This window comes from Tribolium castaneum, chromosome 9 (genome assembly GCF_031307605.1).
Source record: "Tribolium castaneum strain GA2 chromosome 9, icTriCast1.1, whole genome shotgun sequence".
Classification (NCBI taxonomy): domain Eukaryota; kingdom Metazoa; phylum Arthropoda; class Insecta; order Coleoptera; family Tenebrionidae; genus Tribolium; species Tribolium castaneum.
In genome coordinates this window covers 11,047,925-11,069,765 of record NC_087402.1, presented here as the reverse complement: position 1 = coordinate 11,069,765, position 21,841 = coordinate 11,047,925, and the positions used below count along the sequence as shown (strand labels likewise).

The window sequence follows — 21,841 nt, the reverse complement described above, 5'->3', positions numbered from 1 at the left end:
GTTCCTTGGGAAAGTAAACGAAACATTGCCTCAGTAACAGAATTATTTATTATACATTTTTGATTTTTACATAGACCTGTAAACAATCACATTTTAAAGATTCAACACATCGATGATAACTTCACTAAGTGAACAGAACGCAACCGAATGTAAGAACTGTCAACATTATATTATTTGATATTGTCTGTAGCATGCATTTGTTAGTAATTTACGCCGTATATCACTTAGGTCCTATTAAAACACATAGATATGCAAGGTTTTAAAAACACTAAATTTAACATGAATATTTGCATCATTTATTGCCTCTACACTACTGCTCTCAGCGCGAATGAAATTCACCCAAAGGTCAAGTTTTGGCGAATTTAATGCGCGTCGAGAATGGTAAGAATGGAAAAAACAACGGTAAATGTAGCCTAGAAGCAGGTATTGCTCATCCGGAACTAAACACAGTTCAATACCGCTCGAAAAAATCGCAAACAAGAAATACATTTTTATACATTTACGCAATTATTGACAAGTTAGAGAGAGACAGTGAAGGAGTAGAAGGAACATAGAAAACATCTAACACCCATTTAATTTTTACACGATTTCATACACGTCTTTCACAATTTAGCGACAAAATGAGTCGTGTTGAAACAACACTGCAAATAAAATATATAATCAAATGTAATTTTTCCTTACTACACCTACTTAGAAGTTACAGAAAGCCTTACATCATTTCCAAAAACTGGCAAGTTTTTCGAAACAAAGTAACAACACTCTAGTCTAACTTCGCGCCCACGTTACTGCTTTGTGCCGTTATGTAGCTTCACTCCTTTTGTATACCAGCTCGCACATTCATTCAGTATAACTAATTATTATCGCCATTATTATCAACGATTTGTGGTGGGGTGCGAGACCCCACCGTATTATTGTCAACACAGCCTTGAGGGTAAGTTTCCTCAAATACTTAACATTCTATATAATGCATGATGAAATGAAACAAAATGGAATTATAGACATGATTATTTACAACATAACGCAATCCTGGATTCAGAATCTTGTTACAAGTGGGAAGTTTTCAAGAGAGAATTGGGAGTTTTGCAAATAGACCGGCGGAACTACTGTGTAATAAAAGACTATTTTTCACGTTGCACACAAAGCGATAAATGTGAGCCAAGTCGTAGTCCTCTCTGAAAACCTCCCGAAATTCAGGATAAAATATAGTGATAACACGAATCATCTGTTTAGTTCTAAATATATCAAGATTATTTTTGCCTCGTAGTTTCTCCTCTTTAATTAATTAATAATTAAATCTTTCTTTACTGATAAAGAAACAAGTTAATCTATGATAAATGCGTTTTATAGTTATTTTCAGTGGTAACAAAGTACTATACAAATTGACAAATTTTTCTATCTACCTAGATGTAGGTAAGTTTGTTAAAAAAAGTGCCTCGACTAACAATTGCAGTTTTTACAAAATATTCTCCAAAAATTTATTTCACAATTTCCAGTTTCAGTGATAGCTTTCTGTACATTATTCTATTACTAAATTATCCTCCGACACCTTTTTAAATAACTGTCAAAAATAAGAAACTGTTTTTTATCACCTATTTGTTCACCTAGTCGTTGAAATGGGATTATTGTAATCAACCAAACAAATTGAATCCTTAAAAAAGTTTTGACGATCATTCTACTTTCTACCTTAATAAGTGCGATCAAAAACGGTACCGTGCATATAAGTGTCCTGAGCTTCTGGTTGTACCTGTTCTTGCCTAAATGGGTTACTCCCCGATAAAAAGGGGTTTCCGCTAGGTACGAAGGGCACCGCTGGGGACGGTTGTTGTGGGGGTTGGGGCCGTGGCGGTGCTGGTGTATCCACAGATCCGTAGTTATTTTTTCCGCTCAATTGACGTTGCAGCAGACCATTATTTTGATTCTAAACATTATAATTTTGGTGTTGGTAAAACAGTGTTAAGAAAAAAATTACCGGTGCTTTCACTGGAACTGCTTCATTCAGTTGATTCCATTGCTTTTCTTCCTCAACACGCGGATCGGCCCAGTCTTGAAGCTCTCCGGAAGCGAAAACTCCGTAAAAAATAATGCCTGCGTAGTGGATCATGGCCGAAAAGATGAAAACGTATCGCCATTGCTCGCGAGTCTAGAAGTGAAGAAAAAAAAACACTTTTTTCACTCCTCGGGGCTAATAAAAGTCAAGAGAAAGTCACTATGTCCCATTTCAGTTCATAGTAGAATTGCTACATCGCATTTGAATTTTTCGGAGTGAAAAATAAAGCACAAATTGAGAATTTCTGTAAAAGAAAAGAATTCTGTCGTAAACTTAATCCCAGCTACACGTTTTGAGCCAAGAAAACCCACTAGAAACCCTCAATTTGTGCTCCATTTCACTCCCAAAAATTCAAATACGCTGTTGCAAAATTCTACTGTGAACTGAAATGGGATATATGTTAAAACTTATTAAATGTTATAAATGTTTTAATTATTGTTGAATTTTAATTTTAGTTTGTTTAAATTGTTTAAATAATTTTAATTACAAACAAATACGGAAAGCGTATAATTTTATACAAATAAATATTATTCAATTAAATTAAAATCATCCACAATTAAATACACAAAAGTGTTAAATTTGAAGCTCAATACATTTCTTTGTAAATACTTGTATTTTTACGATTAGATATCCACAAAAAAATAATAACTTTCATAAAAAAAATTATTTTGACATTTAGAGTCTGATCAGGTCAGGTCAGGTCAAGTCTAGACAAAAAAGGTAGAAGTCACTATGTTAAATACTTATTTATAAATATTTTTAAATGCTATTAAATTGTTTGAATAATTTAATTATCTACATTTAAATGTGAATATCTAATTACAATTAAAATATATTATAGCCTATGCCAAAGTGATAAAATACGAAGCTTGATTGACTTTTGATGAACATATTAGCTGTTTCAAAACTATATAGGAACTCCAACAGCATTTCACCGAATTATTTTTTAAGTAAGGTTGATAAAATGTAAAATAGTTATTAATCATTAGATTACTTATTAAAACTAAATTACAATATTACCTAACTATTAACTTTTTAAAGTGCACGAATAATTTATATCAACTAATTTTAACTTATTTCTTCGAGGATTATTTCCGCGAAAAAAATAGTTAAAAAAAATTGTTTGTCCCATGATGTTGACATGCTCAGATCACGTGAATAAGGTCAGATAGGTGTTAGCAAAAAAGCTTTTAGAAAAAAATGTTTTTAATATTTTATTAGTATTTTGAGGTGTTTCATTTACAGAAGCTAAAGTTTTTATCACTAGATTTAATTTATTTTTTACGCAGAATTTAAAATGTCCAGTATATTATAGGTACTACCTACCTGGCGTTTTAAACTTAAAAAATAGAAGTTATAATTTTTTTCTTATTATTAAAAAAGGACTTAAGAATCAAATGTTTATTCAGCTTTGACTAGAACTGTTTTAAAAAACTAAAATATTAATTCAATATAATTGTATTATTCGTCAACTTTGTTTTTCATTTTTTTTTGTAATTCTATTTTATGTGTTTATGTGTGGTAATTATTAACAAAAAAGATAAAGTCTTTTGAGTGTAATTTACTTATAACATTTTATTTTACAATATTTTAATTTTCTTAATTTTATTATTACATCATTTGAATGATTTTTGTTGTTTTGTAAAAAATACTCGTTCCTTAAACAACAGAATAATGTCAAAATATAACATTTTCATGAAAATAAAATCAGATGACGATTTTCTGTTATCGTGCTGTAAACAGTTTAACCAATAATATTTTTTTTTATTTAGGATCTAACGTATGTTAAATTTTAGCAGTCTTCTAAAAACTTAAAGAATAAAATTTTTTTTTAGATTTTTCTATCAAAAAAATTAAATTTTTGTGATGACAAAAAAATTATCAATATTGCCTGAAAAACTATTTCGAAGTTTTTTTATATTATGAAGTGTACACATCGAAACTTTTAAAAATGCTTTTATAATTCCTGATTATATCTTTAGTTCACTTGATTAGGTAAATTCTTAACAATTTATTAAAAGAATTTGCAGAAAGTGCAACAGAGAGCTGTATTTATTGTTTTAATAATGAATGTCGATCCAAAAACATTATTCTGTTACCCATTATCTTTTATCAATAAAATATTTGCTTTACAAACGACAAATAAATCGTCAGTTAGTTATTTGACCAATAATTTCTATTTAATTGTTAAATAAAAAATTAATTCGCCAAACTTCTGTTAGTTATTTATTATCCAGTTAGTTACCTGAATACATTATTTTTAGCAGTTAAATTTGCGCGTTAATATGTTAAGAATAATAGGTCATTCAACTGAGCAACAATCACAAAAAAGAAAAGCTAGGAAAAATCTAGCCTGGTTTGAAAGAAAAAAAAATTATATTTTATTACTTATAAAATAAAATAGCAAAAATGACCCAATAATACTGAACTGCTTAATTTCGTTCAATAGATTACATGATAAAATTGGTAAATAGAATAATTCTAACTGAAGTTGGTGAAACAGTATGTTAAAGTTAACAGTATTTGATAGTTATTTGTTATTTTATATAAAAAGTTTGGTGAAACTAAAATTAAATACTATTTAAATATAATTACATACAGTTAAAATAATTAGAAAATGGTATTGTTGCTTATTTATAATAAAAAAATATTTATACAAACACAAAAAACAGAACCTTAATCACTTAAAATTATGAATAATATCAATGAATTTATAAATTAATGTTCACGTTTTTAAGTGTGAACATGTCACCGAAGAGGGTCTACTTTATATTGTTTAAATTTGTGGAACGAAATATCTGATAGTAAATATTTAGTTTGGTTTTATTTGATTTGATCCAGTCAGAAGCCAATAAAACATAAAGAGAATGTAATTTTTACTTTCGCGGCGAGTTGGCAGTATATCATGCCACCCTCGCTTTCACACACGACTGGTTCGATCAGCGCCGCTAAAATGAACTCTCTGTATGCATGTCATTTCGCCCTTCATATTTCTAGCTATGATACCATTGTTCAGTGCGCATTCGGAGGCGTTCGTGCGAAACAGCAACAGCAAAGACGTCGGAAATTGCAGTTTGAAACTTACCCGATTTCCGTCGATGACTAAATGAACGACGTAGGGACAAATACACCCAGCGATGGTTCCAATCCCGTTCGAAATACCCATCAGGATGCTGGCATACCGTGGGGCGATATCCAAGTGGTTGACGTTGAACCCAGAAATGGCAAAGCCGCTAAAAGCTACGCCGATCGTCAACGCTGTCATACCCTGCATTACAGTGTCCGAATAGGCCATAATTAGGAAGAAAGTGGCCTCCATGCCGAAACCACCGCAGTTGAAGAGTTTTCTCACTTGGGTGGTGTTTAGAATTCCCTTCTTGCGAAGACGATCGGCGAGAATGCCTCCACCAGGGACGATTATTGTCATTAGTAAGTGGGGAAGAGCCCCCATGAAGCCATTCTAGAATTAAGTTGGTTACATTTAATTATACCTACGATAAAAGAATGATTACCTCTTCGATATCGACTCCGTAAGCGTCCTTAAAGTACATAACTTGGAACAAGACCAGGAGGTAAAAATTCCAAGATCTGCAAAAATTCGCTACAAATATAGCGTAGCAAGGCAGCGAAGTAAAAAACGTCTTCCAGGGAGTGTTGGAGATGTTGGGAGTGACATAGTTTTGGTTGGTGCTCCCTAAGGAATTTTCAATGTAGTAGAGTTCCTTCGGATCGATGACTGGATGGTACGAGGGTTTTTCAAACACCAACCACAACCATGCCATGTACCATATTAACCCAAAAATGCCGTAGAAATAAAAGGGAGATAAAGGGCCTAAACGTTTCACTAATTCGCTTGATATAGGCATCGAAAACATCACCCCTGCATAACAGCCGCTAAATGCTAAAGTTGCTAAACGAGAACGTTCGAGAGGAGGCGCCCAAAACCGCATGATACCGTGACAGGCTGGATATGTGACTCCCTGAAACCATTTCGCTGCATTTTTAAATCACTTAGAGTTGTGTAAATTACCTCCACTAAACCTTGCATCACCTTTACGATGATGAGCAAATTTGGGTGAAAGTAAATGGCGGGAACAAATAAATTTAGAAATGAGGATGTGCCGATAGCTAAGCCGAAAAGCTTATTGGCGGGGTAAGCCGCAGCGATTAGACCACCCGGAATTTGGGTGATGAAGTAACCCCAGAAAATCGCAGCGTCCACTCCGGCAGTCGACGTCTCATTCTAAAAAATAATAATACTAATAACAAAAATAAAAGAACTTTCTAGCATTTAGCGTGAAACTATTCAACTTATAAGCCATAAAAATACATATTAATACTTAAGTCTATAATTAAATCTAATAATCCAAAAAAACAGTAATTATAAATTAATTTTAAACTATTATAACCACTAACACTGACTTTCCAATAACATATTTTGCATTTTTTATGAAAATTTCTTATTGTGGTTAGGTTATTAAAAAGATCAAGTTTGCTATAGTAAACTTTAACAAAATTAAAAGTAACAAATATAATGTGAAGATGTATACGTACGAAACTTTGACAAAGTTGTGTCACGTTACGAAAATTTTACAAAAATAGTAATTTGGTCGTTCATGGATTTTATTTTGAAAATAACTGTGTTTTTTAGTTTATATTCTCATCTGAAGATGACCACTTTGTGGTTGAAACGCGGTGTGTTTCTAATAAATGTTTAATGTGTCGGTTTTTGAACTGTGTTTTTGTTGATCATTCCGCTCCAAGAAATATTATCTTTGTTATTAGGCACTTAGGTATCACAGTTAGTTAGATATTTTGATATCTCAATGACATTAATAATGTCATTCGTTTTGAGTTGTGACGTCATTCTTAATTTTTTTAATGACGGCATTTTTGTTTACTCTTCGATAGTACACATCTTTATCTGTCTGGTAATAATAAATAAATAAAAAAATGAAATTAAAAATTAAATAAATATAATTAATAAAATAAAAAATTATTGACAATTTAACATAATGAACTTTACAGTTTTGCTCTTGACTTATTTTATGAGCGGCAATTGGTTTTAATATTTTTTTTTGTAATTATCATGAAAGCATGAAAGTATGGCACCTAATTATAAAAAATAAAAATAATCACCCCTTATAAAATAAAGCAAGAACAAAAAGTAAAGCTCTTTGTGTAATACTCTCAATAATTTTTAAAACATTTTTTTTCTATTTTTAATTTTTTAATTTCTTTGCTTTATTGTTTTGAACTTCTTCATACTTACCAAAAAAAATAAAAACAAATACTATGTGAAACACTAATCAAGTAATCAAAAATGTCAGTTGTTATTTAAAAAAATTAAAAATGACGTTATTACTCAAAAACAAATGACGCTAGAAATGTCATTATAGTGTCAAAATGTAGAACTAGAAAAATGAGAACGACCTACTTGTGGATTTTTTGGAAAATTGACTAATAACAAAGATGTGAATTTTATGCGTCACTTTTGGTTCACTCTGTATTTTAACTCCGAAATCTACTTAGATCGATTTTTTAAATCATACGGAAATGTGCAACAACTATTTTAAATCTTCTGCTACCTATATTTATCAACAGCATGTAAATAGGAAATTAATAATTATAAAGCAGAAATAGATAAAAGAAATTTCTAAAGTTTCAACGATTTGTTTTTTAAGATATGATAATATTGTGATAACAATAAGTACCTGCTACCTATACATATGTTTTAAAGCGGAGATCATTGACAATGATTAGTCCTAAGCTTTCTGTGTTTTCAAGAACGTTTAATTTAATATTATTTTAATATTATTCTCATAAATATTAATATTATTCTTTAAAAAGTTTTTATAGTTTTAGGTGCAAATTATAAAAATGGACAAGTATTTTCTTTCAGTTTTAAGTTAATAAGCATTGCTGCAATGTTTGGCTATTGCCTTTAGATCATTGTATATGGACACAAAAATGACAATTATTTAGTTAGTGTCCATATACAATGATCTAAAGTGAAATAATCTAGATACCCTAAATACTGAGTGGTAATGTATTTTTAAATATAATTTGGTAAAAAAAATAGTACTACTTATAAAACGTTACACCTAACTAGGTATTTAAGCTAAGGTAAATATTAAAATGCGCTAAATGTGTTGAAAAATGAACTTTACTTTTTTAATCCAACTGAAGTTTTTCTAAGAGATGAAATGAACAAACCCAGTACCTAGCGTGTAAAAAGTGTAGTTGCCCCTCTTATTAGACAAAAGAATTTGCATTGATATATATTTTATTAATAAATAATCTTTAGTAGTATTTACTGTACTAATTTATAATTTTTACCAAACGATTATTTTTATTTTTACTTAGTGTTTACGGTTTCTTACCGAGCATTTCTTTATCTGATTGCATACTGTGCAGGTCTTTATTAATAATAATAACATAAAGAAGAAAAATTAAAAGAATCAAGAAACAAAGATAACAATTCAGTGTGGATATCTAATATCGTAAGACCACCATTTTCAAAAAATAAAAAAAAACTCAGCGTCATAAACTCATAATATAACAATAATAATATAACATGTAAATGTTCACAAAGAAAACGAACAAACATATAGGGTCGGTTTATAAAAGCGTGATTAAGTTAATCTACAATTAAATGCGTGATTAACTGATCACGTGACCAAATTGAAAAAAAAGATTTGTTCATTAGCGTTGTTAACTTTTAATAACGAATTAAATTTTAACAAAGCATTCTATAAACCGTCCCTAAATTTGACGATATTTTAAAAATTTCTGAACATCTACCCAATTTAAAACAACAGTTATTTATACATATTACTCGGTACTAATTTTAAATTTTAAATGCAAATTCTTAAATTTAATTTGGTTATTATATGTAAAATTCATATTCAAAGGACTAAAATAATTTGTTTATCCGGTAAGTCGAGTAAGCCGCAGCGATTATACCACCCCAAATTTGGGCGATGTTTTTTTTTATTTTGGGAAATCTAAGATCAGAACATTGGGTCTATTACTCTATTTGTATCAAAAACGTAACATATCAGGACATAGTTTCAAACAGGATAAAACAGTTAAAAGCTGAACAGTGAATATATATTTGTTTAGTTTTTAAAGTTTTAGGCATCTAAAAACGCTAAAAATTAATTAAAAACATATTTTGAATAAATTATTTCGTACAATCTTAGAATAACAAAACAATTTCTTTGGTACAGTTTGTTACAAAAAAAGACCATCCACATCAAAATTTTTGGCAAAGATAGCTTTTTTATACTAAAAAAGCCTTATATTTGTCTTGTACATTTATCTTAAAAAATCGAGATTCTAATATTTTTTCACCTAAATTGAAATATAGGTTAACGAGTTTTGGAAATCTAAAAGGATCATGAGCATGAGTCGTTTATTATTTTTATCTTTGTTATCGCTGGAACGGAGCTTCAATTAGAAGTTTGCGCAGTTTGAAACTGCGGACGGTAATTTCAAGTTAGATTGTTATGATGTGCAAGAAAATCACAATTTTAGTCTTGTTTTAAATTTACCTGAAACTGAAGTTTGACAACCCCCATGCTGGTCCTCATTCCGAACATAATGATAAAACCTAGACAACTAAAAAGCGCAACAGTGGCCCTCTTGGACAGACACGGACATTCTGGCCGGATATACTTGTCGATTTGTCTCAAAGGAGGTGGATCATAATCCGGCATACTTTCCGGTGAGCTGACGTCATCTGCCCCTTCGCTGCCTTTTTTGACCGGAACCCCAAACTGATCATGTTGTACATTCCTGCGTGACAATAAATCCAATTAGTCCATTAATAAAAAAAAATATTTTCATGTGGATGCAAATGCGTGACAGTTTTTTTTATTTTGACAAAACTAGCGATTACGGACGATGTATCCTTTAAAGCATTTTATGATAAATGTCCCCTAAAAGACTTGTATAATGCATTTTAACGCCGGCTTTCATAACATGTAATGACTAGCTCAGCATTGTGTAGGGAAGCATGTTAATGTATTTTAGTCATCAGCAAAAAGGGGAGAGATAGAGATGGAGATAGGGAAGACCCTGATCGAAATGGCCACCCATTAATAACTGTGTCGTGACAATTTGACGAATGTCTCTCGGAACACCCCCTCTGTGATTATAATTATACAAGCGGAAAATGCAAACAAGTTTTTCATTTTTTCACGGATTGCGATTTTCTATGAAAGCGGATATTATTTCATCGATTCGGGTCTAGTGTTGGATTCTAGAAACAGAATTGTAAGTGGCATATTTCATTTCTGATGCGAAATACGTGACCGAACCCCAATAGAGCTTCTTATTTGTAATCCAACGTTTGGTGTTCTGAATTGATATGTACTCGAGGCCCCGGCTCCAAAGCCGGAGGATATAATAATATAAAGACTACAGTACAAATATCGATACTCATTTCACTTCTCACTACTAGTAATTCCGTAAAAACACAAAACTGCGCAAAAATAATCTACCCTTTCAATTAATGCTTTATAAATTGTAGTCATTATCCCTTTTCTTAACACCTTGTAAGTAAGATACTAAATTTCATTTTTTTATAGCAAACTCAGCGAAGATTTTTTTTATTATCACGTTGTACACCTAGTTGAACAAATCACTATTGTGTTTGGAAAGATACATTTTTCGGTTTCCGAAATTGCAGTTTTTATCTTCAAAGGTACACAGACAAAAGAAGATTTTTTTATATCTCAAAGCAAAATAATGTATGTTGTATACATTCAGATACACGTTATCAAAATCGTAATAATTCTTAAACTAATATATGAATTTATGAAAATCATAAAACGTTTATTGGAATTTTTATTAATCTTACTAACAAGGGTTAAAGTATCAGTAACGCAAGTTAAAAATGTGTTTTTTGGTCAAAACTCTTAACTCGCCTCGATGTTTTCTTTTTAATTTTTGACAAATTTTTGCAAATAACATACAACATTAAATTCTGTACTTGTGACAGTGTACAGTGAAATTTCTCTTAAAGGACATTTAAGCGGACCTCTCTGATAAACGGACACTTTTGTTGGCCCCATTTTGAACTAATGTATTTTAGTGGTTTTGTTTCTCTTCGAAGCGATCTCTCCAATAAACGGACGCAATTCGGATTCTTGAAAACAAAATCTCTCCTTTAACCGGACATCATATGCGCGTGTGTTATTAAGTAGTTATTATTATAACAATCCGTCAGAAAATTCGGAGAATCACATAAGCGGATACATGTTCTATTTCAGTGTTAAACTAAACCAAATTCCGACCTCAGAAGAAGTTCAAGTTATGTGTATTATTTATTGCACTAGTTTTTATTTGTAGTAAGTCTTGCGGTGTCTATACGTATTCCTTAGTATTCGTACCTCATTTGATTCTTTTATACAGCGTTGACATGGCAAATAATACCAAAAAAGTGTACGTTAACGTTAAAAAACATAAATTCTGGGTTGATTTACCCAAAACAAACCAAATATACAAAAATTTAGTAAAAAACTTTGAAATAGGAAAAACTAAAACAGCAAATATTTTTAAAAATGAAGATGAATTGGCAGTGGAAACGTTTGTAAAAAGCAATTTTTTTAACTAAAAGGATTAGTTAACATATAATTGGTTTATAAAACCGCTGAGTAAAAATATTGTTTTTTCTGGATCAATTGTCGGAATGAAAGCTAAAGAGTTGGCGACGATATTGGAAAATCAAATTTTTTGTCCATCTAAAGGATGATTAGAAAAGTTTTGGATTTATCACGATATAAGTTTTAAGTACACTTTTCTTACAAATCTGCGAGTAGTAATAATCAAGATGTAGTAAATTTCTAAGAAAAAATATATTTAAAAAAAAAATAGGTTATGAGTATTGTTGTTGTAACAATACTTATAATAGCTATAATCATACTGCTACCTTTTTAGTAAATTCTTTTTAGTTTGTTTCTATATGTATAAATTATTATTTCCCTTAAAAGGACATCTCCATTAACTGGACAAAAATCATGTCACCGTCGGTGTCCGCTTATAGGAGATTTCACTGTGTTATAGTTTTTATACTTTTAACAGACTGACTTTCTATACACCTAAGTATTTATTGATTAATAAAAAACTTAATAAAAATACATCTCCATTATCCTATTACTAGCTTAGTCAAATGTATAGTTATTAAAGTATTAATTATCCTTTATTAAATAAAAATTAGCAATTGCATTTTTCGTTTCGGTTCTAAAAATCTCTCAAAAAACATAGTTTTAGCTCAAAATTCTGTTCAAGCCATCTAAAAAATGTTAAATGTTAAATGTTTAAGAGTCGGATTCAAAAACGTACATAAACGTTTGATAAGGCATTTTATTTTTACCAAAATTCTGCTTAACATTTTCGTTTTCAGTATTTGTAATAACAAAGATGTTAGTGAATTATTTTCATTTATTTAACCAATACAAGTTTAAATCATAAGGATGTTCCTTTTAAAAAAATCATAATTTTGTTTTGAAGCTCATTTCTGAAAGAGCCTGTAATTTGAAAATACTTCCAACTTGTTAGGATACATTTGCATCTGTAAAAAGACATCGCCTTTTAATATTTTGAAGATAAATTGTTTTGTAATAGTTATTTACCTAAGGTGTTTGGAAAATACAATATACCACATTCGCACTTTCTTATACTATGTTCTGAGTAGTTCTGACTCATTTCTGTCTTCAGAGATACAATGCCAAAAAAAAGTCTCTATCAAATTTGACCTATTTGGGTGCTAATATTACTAAGATATATTAACTTATTTAATCTTGGCAAGATAAGAGACAAAATTAAAAATGTGGATCCATGTTTTTTTCTGTAACTTTTGACGATATTTCGAAAAAACAAACATTTTGTAATTTATAGCAAACTCACCTAACACGTCCTAAACAATTATTTTTCAAAAATACTTAATATCCATTTGTTTAGCCAAATAAATATTTGGTAGTAATTGTGTTTCTCAAAAATTTAAAAAAAATTTTTTTTTGGTTTAACAAAATGTGTAAAACCATTGAAAAAATGGGTATTCAATTAATATTCATCTTTTGGGTAATGTTTGTCGAAATTTTGCGAAATACGTAGTTAGGAGTCTGACTTAAAAACCTGCTTAAACGTTTGAAAAGACAAAACTCAGGACATCAACTCACTTTTGGCAAAATTTTACCGAAAAATTCTTTTTTAATGATAACAAAACCAACAAAAATGTTGGTTGATTATTTTGTTTTATTTTAATAACAGATTTCATTTAAATGTTTGGTTAGTTGTCGGGCTTCGGCAACGAAATATAACACTGAATTTAGGGCTGATTCTGTGAAAAATAATGCGTCTCGGCGCCCCTGCTTCGCCGTCTTGCGAAGTAGACAAGTAGATGGAGTAATATCTGAGACCACTTCACGTCACTTGCCGGCTCCTACTCTGTATTCATGGGGTAAGTGCGACGCAATCAGAGGAATCATATCACAATCGAAGTGACTGATCGATCGCATCCCTTCCAAGCGATGCAAATTAAAAAATAAAACCCCCTTCTCTCGCCCCATTTTCCAACTAAGAAAATTTTATTCGAACGTGCTTGAAAGTCGCCTCGCGAGCTTTGTACCTTAAACTTCGATTAAATTACAACCCTCACACAAATTAAACAATTTACCGTTCGTCGGTTTATCTCAATTTGGGGATTACCGCGGCTCAATTACACGTTTTTTCCTTTTTAGCTTCTTTTCACGTCACCTGCTGCTCACAATTCAACAGGTTGCGCCCGGAATGTATTTTATTATTTAGCTCCCCTAAGGAAGGGCGTACGCACGTGGGGCTCTGACTCACCTAAACGTCATGTATTGAACTGATTTTCACTAATTAAGCACGGTTTTGTCCTCGCGACAGAGATTTCAGAGAGACCGGAGTCGTACTGAAAGATCCGTGACAATAGAGCAAGTCCGGTTGCCCGGAGTTCTCGCTCCTGACTGAAAGTCACGTGTCAGCGGCACTTGTGCAGCATCACTAAATCTATTTTCAGGTCAATTATTTTGCGTGCTTTCGGGAAAGGAAAAAATAATTGCGCGCTCTAATTTGGTGTAATTGAAAGACGAAAATGGGGCCGGTGCTTCAACCACCAAATTTGATTAAAACTTCCAGTGAACGAACAAGTTTTAGAACAAAATTCTTGACAAATTAAAGCTTATTGTACACCTTCTACAAGATGGTGTTTTTCCTTTTTGTTTTGCATATTAAATAGTTTTCGAGATATTTCTTGTTGAAAATTGCACTATTTGAAAAAGATTATCAAGTTAGTGGTGCCTAAATCTTAAGTTTACACCAAACGTGTGCGAAAAAAAAGATGCAGACTTTATTCTGTCTTTTATTTAGGGAAGATATTAAAATCTGCTGTAGAAATATAGTTTTTTAAAATGCAATTTTTGCCAGTGTATTTAGAAAACTGTTTGCGAAGTTTTTTTGTTTTGTTAATTTTTATTATATCACAAAAAATAATATGCACAAACGCATGAAAAAGCTGTTAAATATTTAAATATTTAATTTATGCACTTTGTGCATATTCATTGAGCGACTACTTACTTATTATACCATTTACTCTTACATTAGTTGGTACTTAGAGGACAGCTAACATGCAGCTTTTTTGTAAATTCTTTATAAAATCTGAAAGTACTAGTTACCCACAACACACAGCAATTTTTTTTTTACTCAGAAAATTTATATTATGTTTTGTCACCATTTAATTGGAGCTTGTTTGATGAAACCAAGTGTAGAACAAACAATTTCGTGTCAAAAACATGTTTAGTACGTTTTGTATTAATAAAAAAATTTGGAAAAATCTGTGGTATTTTACTATTACTAAGTTTGTTAAATTATTTTTTGAATAATTTGTTTAAAATAAATTTGTTTACAAAGTAAAAATGTTTTTACGTGCTTAAATTAAGATAAAATTATAATTAATTGGGTATGATTTGAGATACTATTTATACGAAGTACGGCGTTCGACATCCAGACTATGTTGATTGAAACTGATGACTACAAACTATTGTTTATAACTTCATTATTTAGTGTTAAAATGCAATCTACCTACAACAAATTTGAAATTACTAATTGAAAGTGCTTTTGCTGTTGAGAAAATGTGCATACGATAGAATTTAAAAGCAGCCGCCAAATGATATTAGAAACAAACACAAAAAATCCATTTGATTTAATCTCCAAAAACAAATCTTAACAATTATTATTATTATTATTATTATTATGCCCACGCCACCAAGAAGATGTTGTTCTATGGTACTCTGTTCTGGTACGAGTTGTATTTTGACTTGAAACTAAGAACTGTATTAGATTAAGTTGTCAAAAATCCTATTTATAAAAAGTGCTGTCGCATTGAGAAAGAAAACTTATCCTTTAATAATTTATACTATTTGTGACCCGTAGTGCGGCCATTGTTTAACAATTCTTTTGGCTATTTATTAAGGCATACATTAGTAAAAAATAACGAAAATTATTTATTTATAAGTCGATTTAAATTTCATTCCTATTATTTAAGTTTTACATTATTGAAAGAGGACTTAGATAAGAAAGGATTTCTGTTGAATTCCTGAGCGAGGTTGCTCTACAAATAAAACCTGAACATCTATTACAATATTGTAATTAAATACCTTTTCAAGTTGCATAATAATTATTTTTTTTATAAGTCTAATATATTAAAATTTTTGCTTCACACAAAATCTTTACCTGCTTTGCCTTATATTGCTTGCTGCTAATTTGAAATTTACTTTTAGTTTTCTTCTCACAGTCTGTAGAATCCAACACCGTTTAATTATTTTTTATACAATGTGTTTTTTAATTATTCTGATCTAGTCGTCTGGGAATTTCTCATGTAAAATTAGAAAATGCCGCTTCATGTAACTAATAACCATTCTCCATTTATTAAGTCTCCAATTCGGAAATAAGCTGCGATAATAAAAATGCTTGCTTGCTCGGTGTAACAATTTAGTTAGTTGCATTTTAAAAAAAATTTCAAAATAAATTAATTGAATTTCTCAACTGGCAAATGTGACATTTATTGACAGAGGATTCAATTGAGCAGAGCGGCACAATTTTTTTACAAGTAAACCAATTTCAAAGTTAACTAGATGAGAATCATTTAAAAACACATTGTACCTAATTCATTAAATATACCTATGTATGTCTTATGTCGGTTTATAAGAGGAAATGGCAACAGCGAAGTGAAATAGGGCATATATTTAGAAGAAAGAAACTACAACTATTCCTAGCCCACTTACTTATAGCGATCCTAGTGACATTAATAGTCATTTCAGAAATCACTTCTGCTTCTGATTTTAATGATTTTGGCACGGTGGTAAAAAACTTAAAACAAATTCTACGTGTGGTGTAGAACGAATTCCTGCATTTTTGTTAGCCTGTTCATCCGTTGTGCTTGAACCACTTCTTCTTTTATTTAATATAAGTATCAACAGTAACACATGTCATAATGTTTGGACGACTGTTCGTATTAGTCCCATTTATAAAAGTAGTCTTAATACTGAAATTAGAAATTACAGACCTATTTCAGTCCTTACTATTAGCTGCTACAAAACTCTCTCAAAATTAGCTGTTATAAATTACTCATGCACTATAAAAATTTTGTTATATGTAATTTATACTTTCTAAAAGAGATCTAATCATTAATAACTATTTAACATTTTTATCAACTTTATTTAAAAAGATAATTTGGTAAAATGCGAAGTTGGCGTTTTTATAGTTTTGAAACAGCTAATAAATGCCTAAAAACTGCAATTATTTGGGAAATGAATGTAATATTTTTGCTGTTAATTTAGTTAAATTAGTTAAGAGTGCTAAAATACAATTTGGTAATTGTATTTAGTTTGAGTATAAATTTCTTATTTGTATTTTTGTAAATAGATATGTTTTTATGATTTTTTAAAAATAGTTTTTCATTTTTCTTAGTATTATTTTTAATTCTTATCTTAGTTATTATCATTGTTTTTTAGATATTTTAGTTTGGACTTTACAAATGTATTCTTTTGCATTATTTTCTTCCTTTTATGTCTGAACAGATAATTAAAATAATTGTGTAAACATTGTCCTGTATTTGGAGAAATCTGTTGGGCAATAAACGGTATTATTACTATTATTATTAATTTAAAATTTTATGTGTAAAAAAAGAACTCTGTGCTATACTGCACCCCACCGACAAATTTAGATCCAAGAAAACCCACCAAAGTGAAAAATAATTTTGAAAATTGACAGTATGGTTACTAAAGCTTAGCATGACCATAGGTAACTTTTTTTCTATGTAGTTTCTGCCCCTTTCATACTGCTACGATTTAATTACATTTTTGCCGTTCCCTTTCAGCATATTATGGGTAAAAAAAGAAACTTGCTAGTTATAACTTCACTGGTATGTGTTTAATATATTTGTTTAAAAAGTTTTAAAAGTTTGATTTGGATTTATTTAACAAATGCACGATGTTACCAAATCTGGCATTTGCTATTTAATGAACGACCACCGAACGACTAACAAAGGAGGTGAAAAAGTAGAATATTTAAATGTCATCGTTGCGAAAAATTTCAAAAATTGGCTCTCTGTACTATAACGCGAGACATTATTTTTGGTCAGGTGCCTAGTTTAGGGCTGATTTCAGGTGATGTCCTATCATCAATCACACAATAACGGTCGACGTGAAGATGACGAGCGGTGGTGAGGGTGGAAAGTTTTCTCATTAGTCTTCATAACTTAACGTCAATTAGCAAAACACTCGACAAAATTAAGTCTTGTGAAATTCGTTTGGTGGTTCTAAACAATAGTCGATACAGCCGACCGGAGTCTTAGTGTTGGGGGATATTAAACACCGATATGAAGAGCGATGTTGACTTTGGAGATGGATTCGTCTATATGCGTGTTGACTAGTCAAATATTTGTTCGCTTCTGAAGCAGAGCGCCAATATCGGGGCCTCGGGGTCAAAACATTTATCCCCAGCAGCTCGCCCTTGCACCGATCGAAATGAAAAAAACTTATCGTCCGCTTAAATCAATTTTTGTTAATTCCCTGCCCGCGCTAAGCCGCTGTCAGTCTTCGATTCGGTGGAAATCGGGTAGTGAATCTGTAGTAATCCATCAGGAAATGATGTGAACGGGTCTTTCCGTAGCCATTGAAGTGTGACCGCGATAGGCATTGAAGCCGATCTCCTGGGAAATCAGCTAAACCTCATCGTTGCAAGCGCATTTTTCTCAGATTTAACTAATGGCTTTTCAAATTATTTACCTTTTCAACGGGAACGTTTAATAAAATCGCAATTACGATTGAAATTTACTCGAAAAATAGCGAATTTAATTTGCGACAGAAAGAGATGGATCCGGGCAAAGTGAAGCTCCACTAATGGAAGCGAAGCCCCCCAAAGATGCAAACTAATGTCGGGAGTCGACAGTAAATTGAGTTACATTCATACAATGCACTGTTTACATCGAGGGTTTTTAGACTCCAAGTACGAGAGGGTAACCGCGTAATTGCGACCAGACGAGAAAGCGATACATTTATCGCCAAACATCAATTACAACAATTTATAAAGAAAAATATTATCAAATCAAGAAATTGCTATTACAACATATCCTTTTAAGACACTGTGTGATATTCATAAATGATTAACATGCTTATACATAAAGGCTGTTCTCACAAATAGATTTTCTCTGTTCAGTTAATGTTGATCAATAAGACTTTAATGAAAATGATCCTAAAAAACTTGATAAACTATGTTAAAATTGTGTTGATACAAAGGATAACTAAAATCAATCCGTGAGAACGCCCCTTATTTTATTTTTTACGTCTAAACCTCACATTAGAAGCATTGAAAATTTTAATAATAATATTTAAAAAAATTGGTGTACAACCATTAATTCGGCCCCGTTGAATGAAAATAATTTTAACATGGCACCACTTCCGGTTATACCGGAAGTCGGTATTAACTTTCTTGTTTTAAATAGAAAGATATGTTTTTTACTGCATTTTTAGAGCTCGAGTTATTTCAAAGAAATGTTTCTCAGCTTTCCCTAAACCTAAATTGCCTAAATTTATCTGTTTTCGAAATAGTTAGGGTTTTTTGAAATTATTTTAGATTTGCACCTTTCACTTCAGAGTTTTAGAAATCGTATTTAGACCATCAATAAAAAAAGCCTATATCTTTTGTTCAGTGTGTTCAAAATTAAAAAAAATATTTACAAACTTCAAAATCTTAACGTCATTTTTAGACAACTTCAACAAGCTATAATTTTATATAATTTTTTCGAATAGAATGCCCAAATTTTTACTTCACTAGGTGGAAGAAAATTTAATTCTGCAACGATCAGTATTAGCATTCTCAATACCGTGAGAGAATTTTCAAGTTATGTTGTTGGAAACTCCTTAGTAGCTACAAATATTTTTGTAAAGTTTAATAAACATTTTTAATTGAATAAATGATAAGTACAATTCAAAATCCCACTTTCCTTTCCGTTACATCAAAATAAATTCATTTAATTTACATTTGAAAAACTTTGATTTCTTATTGTTTACCCGTAAATCCTTCACAAGCCACAAATATTTTTCAAAAACTTAACAAAAATTCCTCATTGAATAAACGATAAGTACTATTCAAAGTCCTGTGTTCCTTTCCGTTGAATCAAAATCAATTCATTTAATTTACATTTGAAAAACTTTAATTTGTTATATTTTACTCAGAAATTCTTTACTAGCCACAAATATATTTGAAAAGTTTAACAAACATTTCTCATTGAATAATCGATAAGCACCATTTAAAATCTTGCTTTCCTTTCCGTTAAATCAAAATAAATTCATTTAATTTACATTTGAAAAACTTTCATTTCTTATATTTTACCAGGAAATTCTTTACTAGCCACAAATATTTTTGAAAAGTTTGACATACATTTCTCACTGAACAAACGATAAGTACTAATTAAAATCTGCTTTCCTTTCCGTAAAATCAAAATAAATTCATTTAATTTACATTTGAAGAACTTTAATTTCTTATATTTTACTCGGATCGGAAATTCTTTACTAGCCACAAATATTTTTGAAAAGTTTGACATACATTTCTCCCTGAATATACTATAAGTACTATTTAAAATCCTGCTTTCCTTTCCGTTAAATCAAAACAAATTCATTTAATTTACATTTGAAAAACTTTGATTTCATATATTTTACTCACAACTTATGCGAAAAGAGCTTACGACTTACGAATTTAAGAAAAAGTTCTTATAACTTTAATACTGTTAAACTGAAGTAAAGGGAATGCTAATGCAGATTGATGTGGAATTAAATTCTCTACCATTTAAGCCTAGTTTCTGGAAACATATTTAACAGAGAGATGAATTTAAACCTCAGTTAAAATATAGCAACGCCAATTTTATACCCATTACCTTGGCAACTAACAGAAATAAAGTTTAACTGAAATTTGATCCTATCAGAAACCTGGCCTTGGAGTGGATTTTACATTCGTCAATAAACCTCGGATAAGTTATTTCTAGTATAATTACTTTGGTTACAATTGCTACAACAATGTATTTTTCAAAATTTATCCCTAGGATAAAGTTATTCGCCCATTGTAAAATTCACACTTCGTCAAATAAAAATCTGGCATTTTATAAAAATGTTGAATTATGGGTGTTGGAAGTTCTGCAAACTTAGTCTTAAAATTTGGCCTTTGCCAGCTGAAAAAAGATAAGAAAAAATTAAATAAGTCACAAATAAGCCACTAAGGATTTCAAAATTTCAAAATGGCAGAGTTACTGATTTTTCAAGTCAAAGGTGCAAATTTAAAACCCTAATTTCGAAAATGACTAAATTTAGGTATAGGAAAAGCTGTTAAAAACTCCCTTCAAATAACTCGAATAATCAAAAAATGCAATAAAAACATAACTTTCCATTTAAAATAAAAAAGTTGCTAACGACTTTCGGTATAACCAAAAATTATTATGATTAAGTATTCAAACAGTTCGGATTATGGATACTATTTTACACATTTAGTGAGTTCGGATTACAGAGTCTTTAGGATTATAGCGGGTTTGAATTATCCAAACATTACTAAAACAACTTTCTAGATGTTCCGATTTCTCAGACGATTCTAGTTAGAATTTTGACAATTCCGGACTATTGCGGGTGATTCTAGACCTACAAAAAGTCAATTCATTACTTCCAAACTTCTGCACACGAGTGCTAAATCTTCAATAACTCGAAAATTATCGGTCCTAGCTCATAATCTTGGCATGTTCGAATTTTTTCCAGGCAATTGTTTTTGATTTCGGCACATTTTACGTGACTTCAGGTTGACAAAAGGCTGATATGGATTTAAAGTTTCAAAAATATCGCACAAATGGAAACCATGAAATTGTGCTTTCGTTTCCGACAATGTTCTTCAAAAATCTAAATACAAAACTTTCTAAGATGATTTAGATATTCTGAACGTCAAATCTTAGTCGGTCGGTAACCCCAAGCAAGCAAATAATAAGTATTATACTTCTATGGTCATAAGATAAGCATTTCTTTATGAATACGGATTTAAGTATTTACTTTTAGTTTGGACTGATTCTTTTAAGTAAATTTAATACTACTTATAATTATAAGTATCTGTAGATTCTAATTTTTATGAATATCGCTTTTCTATTTTTTAATGTGAATTTGAGTTTTGGCTTGTGATAAATGGAGCGATTTTGTGCGAAGAAAAGCGCGTTAAAAGTAAATTCATTAGATA

General features: G+C 30.6%; 1 protein-coding gene across 3 annotated transcripts in view; it reads right to left on the bottom strand.

The window, feature by feature from the left end:
- Positions 1–25: 25 nt before the first annotated feature.
- Positions 26–21,841, bottom strand: part of VGlut (Vesicular glutamate transporter) — a 38,910-nt gene continuing 17,094 nt past the window's right edge. Inside the window, exons 3-9 of one of the 3 annotated variants that reach the window (XR_001574839.2) lie at positions 9,604–9,847; positions 6,078–6,290; positions 5,560–6,027; positions 5,133–5,507; positions 1,970–2,140; positions 691–1,918; positions 26–641 (exon numbers count right to left, since the gene is read on the bottom strand). Coding sequence is in view for 2 of the 3 variants with exons in the window: in XM_015979464.2 (XP_015834950.2) it covers positions 1,685–1,918; positions 1,970–2,140; positions 5,133–5,507; positions 5,560–6,027; positions 6,078–6,290; positions 9,604–9,847; positions 13,904–13,914 (1,716 nt within the window). In the remaining variant the exon portion in view is untranslated. Of the gene's footprint in view, positions 1,919–1,969; positions 2,141–5,132; positions 5,508–5,559; positions 6,028–6,077; positions 6,291–9,603; positions 9,848–13,903; positions 14,011–21,841 lie in introns of those variants that run through there. The other 2 variants (XM_015979464.2, XM_008194630.3) reach the window with 2 other exon arrangements.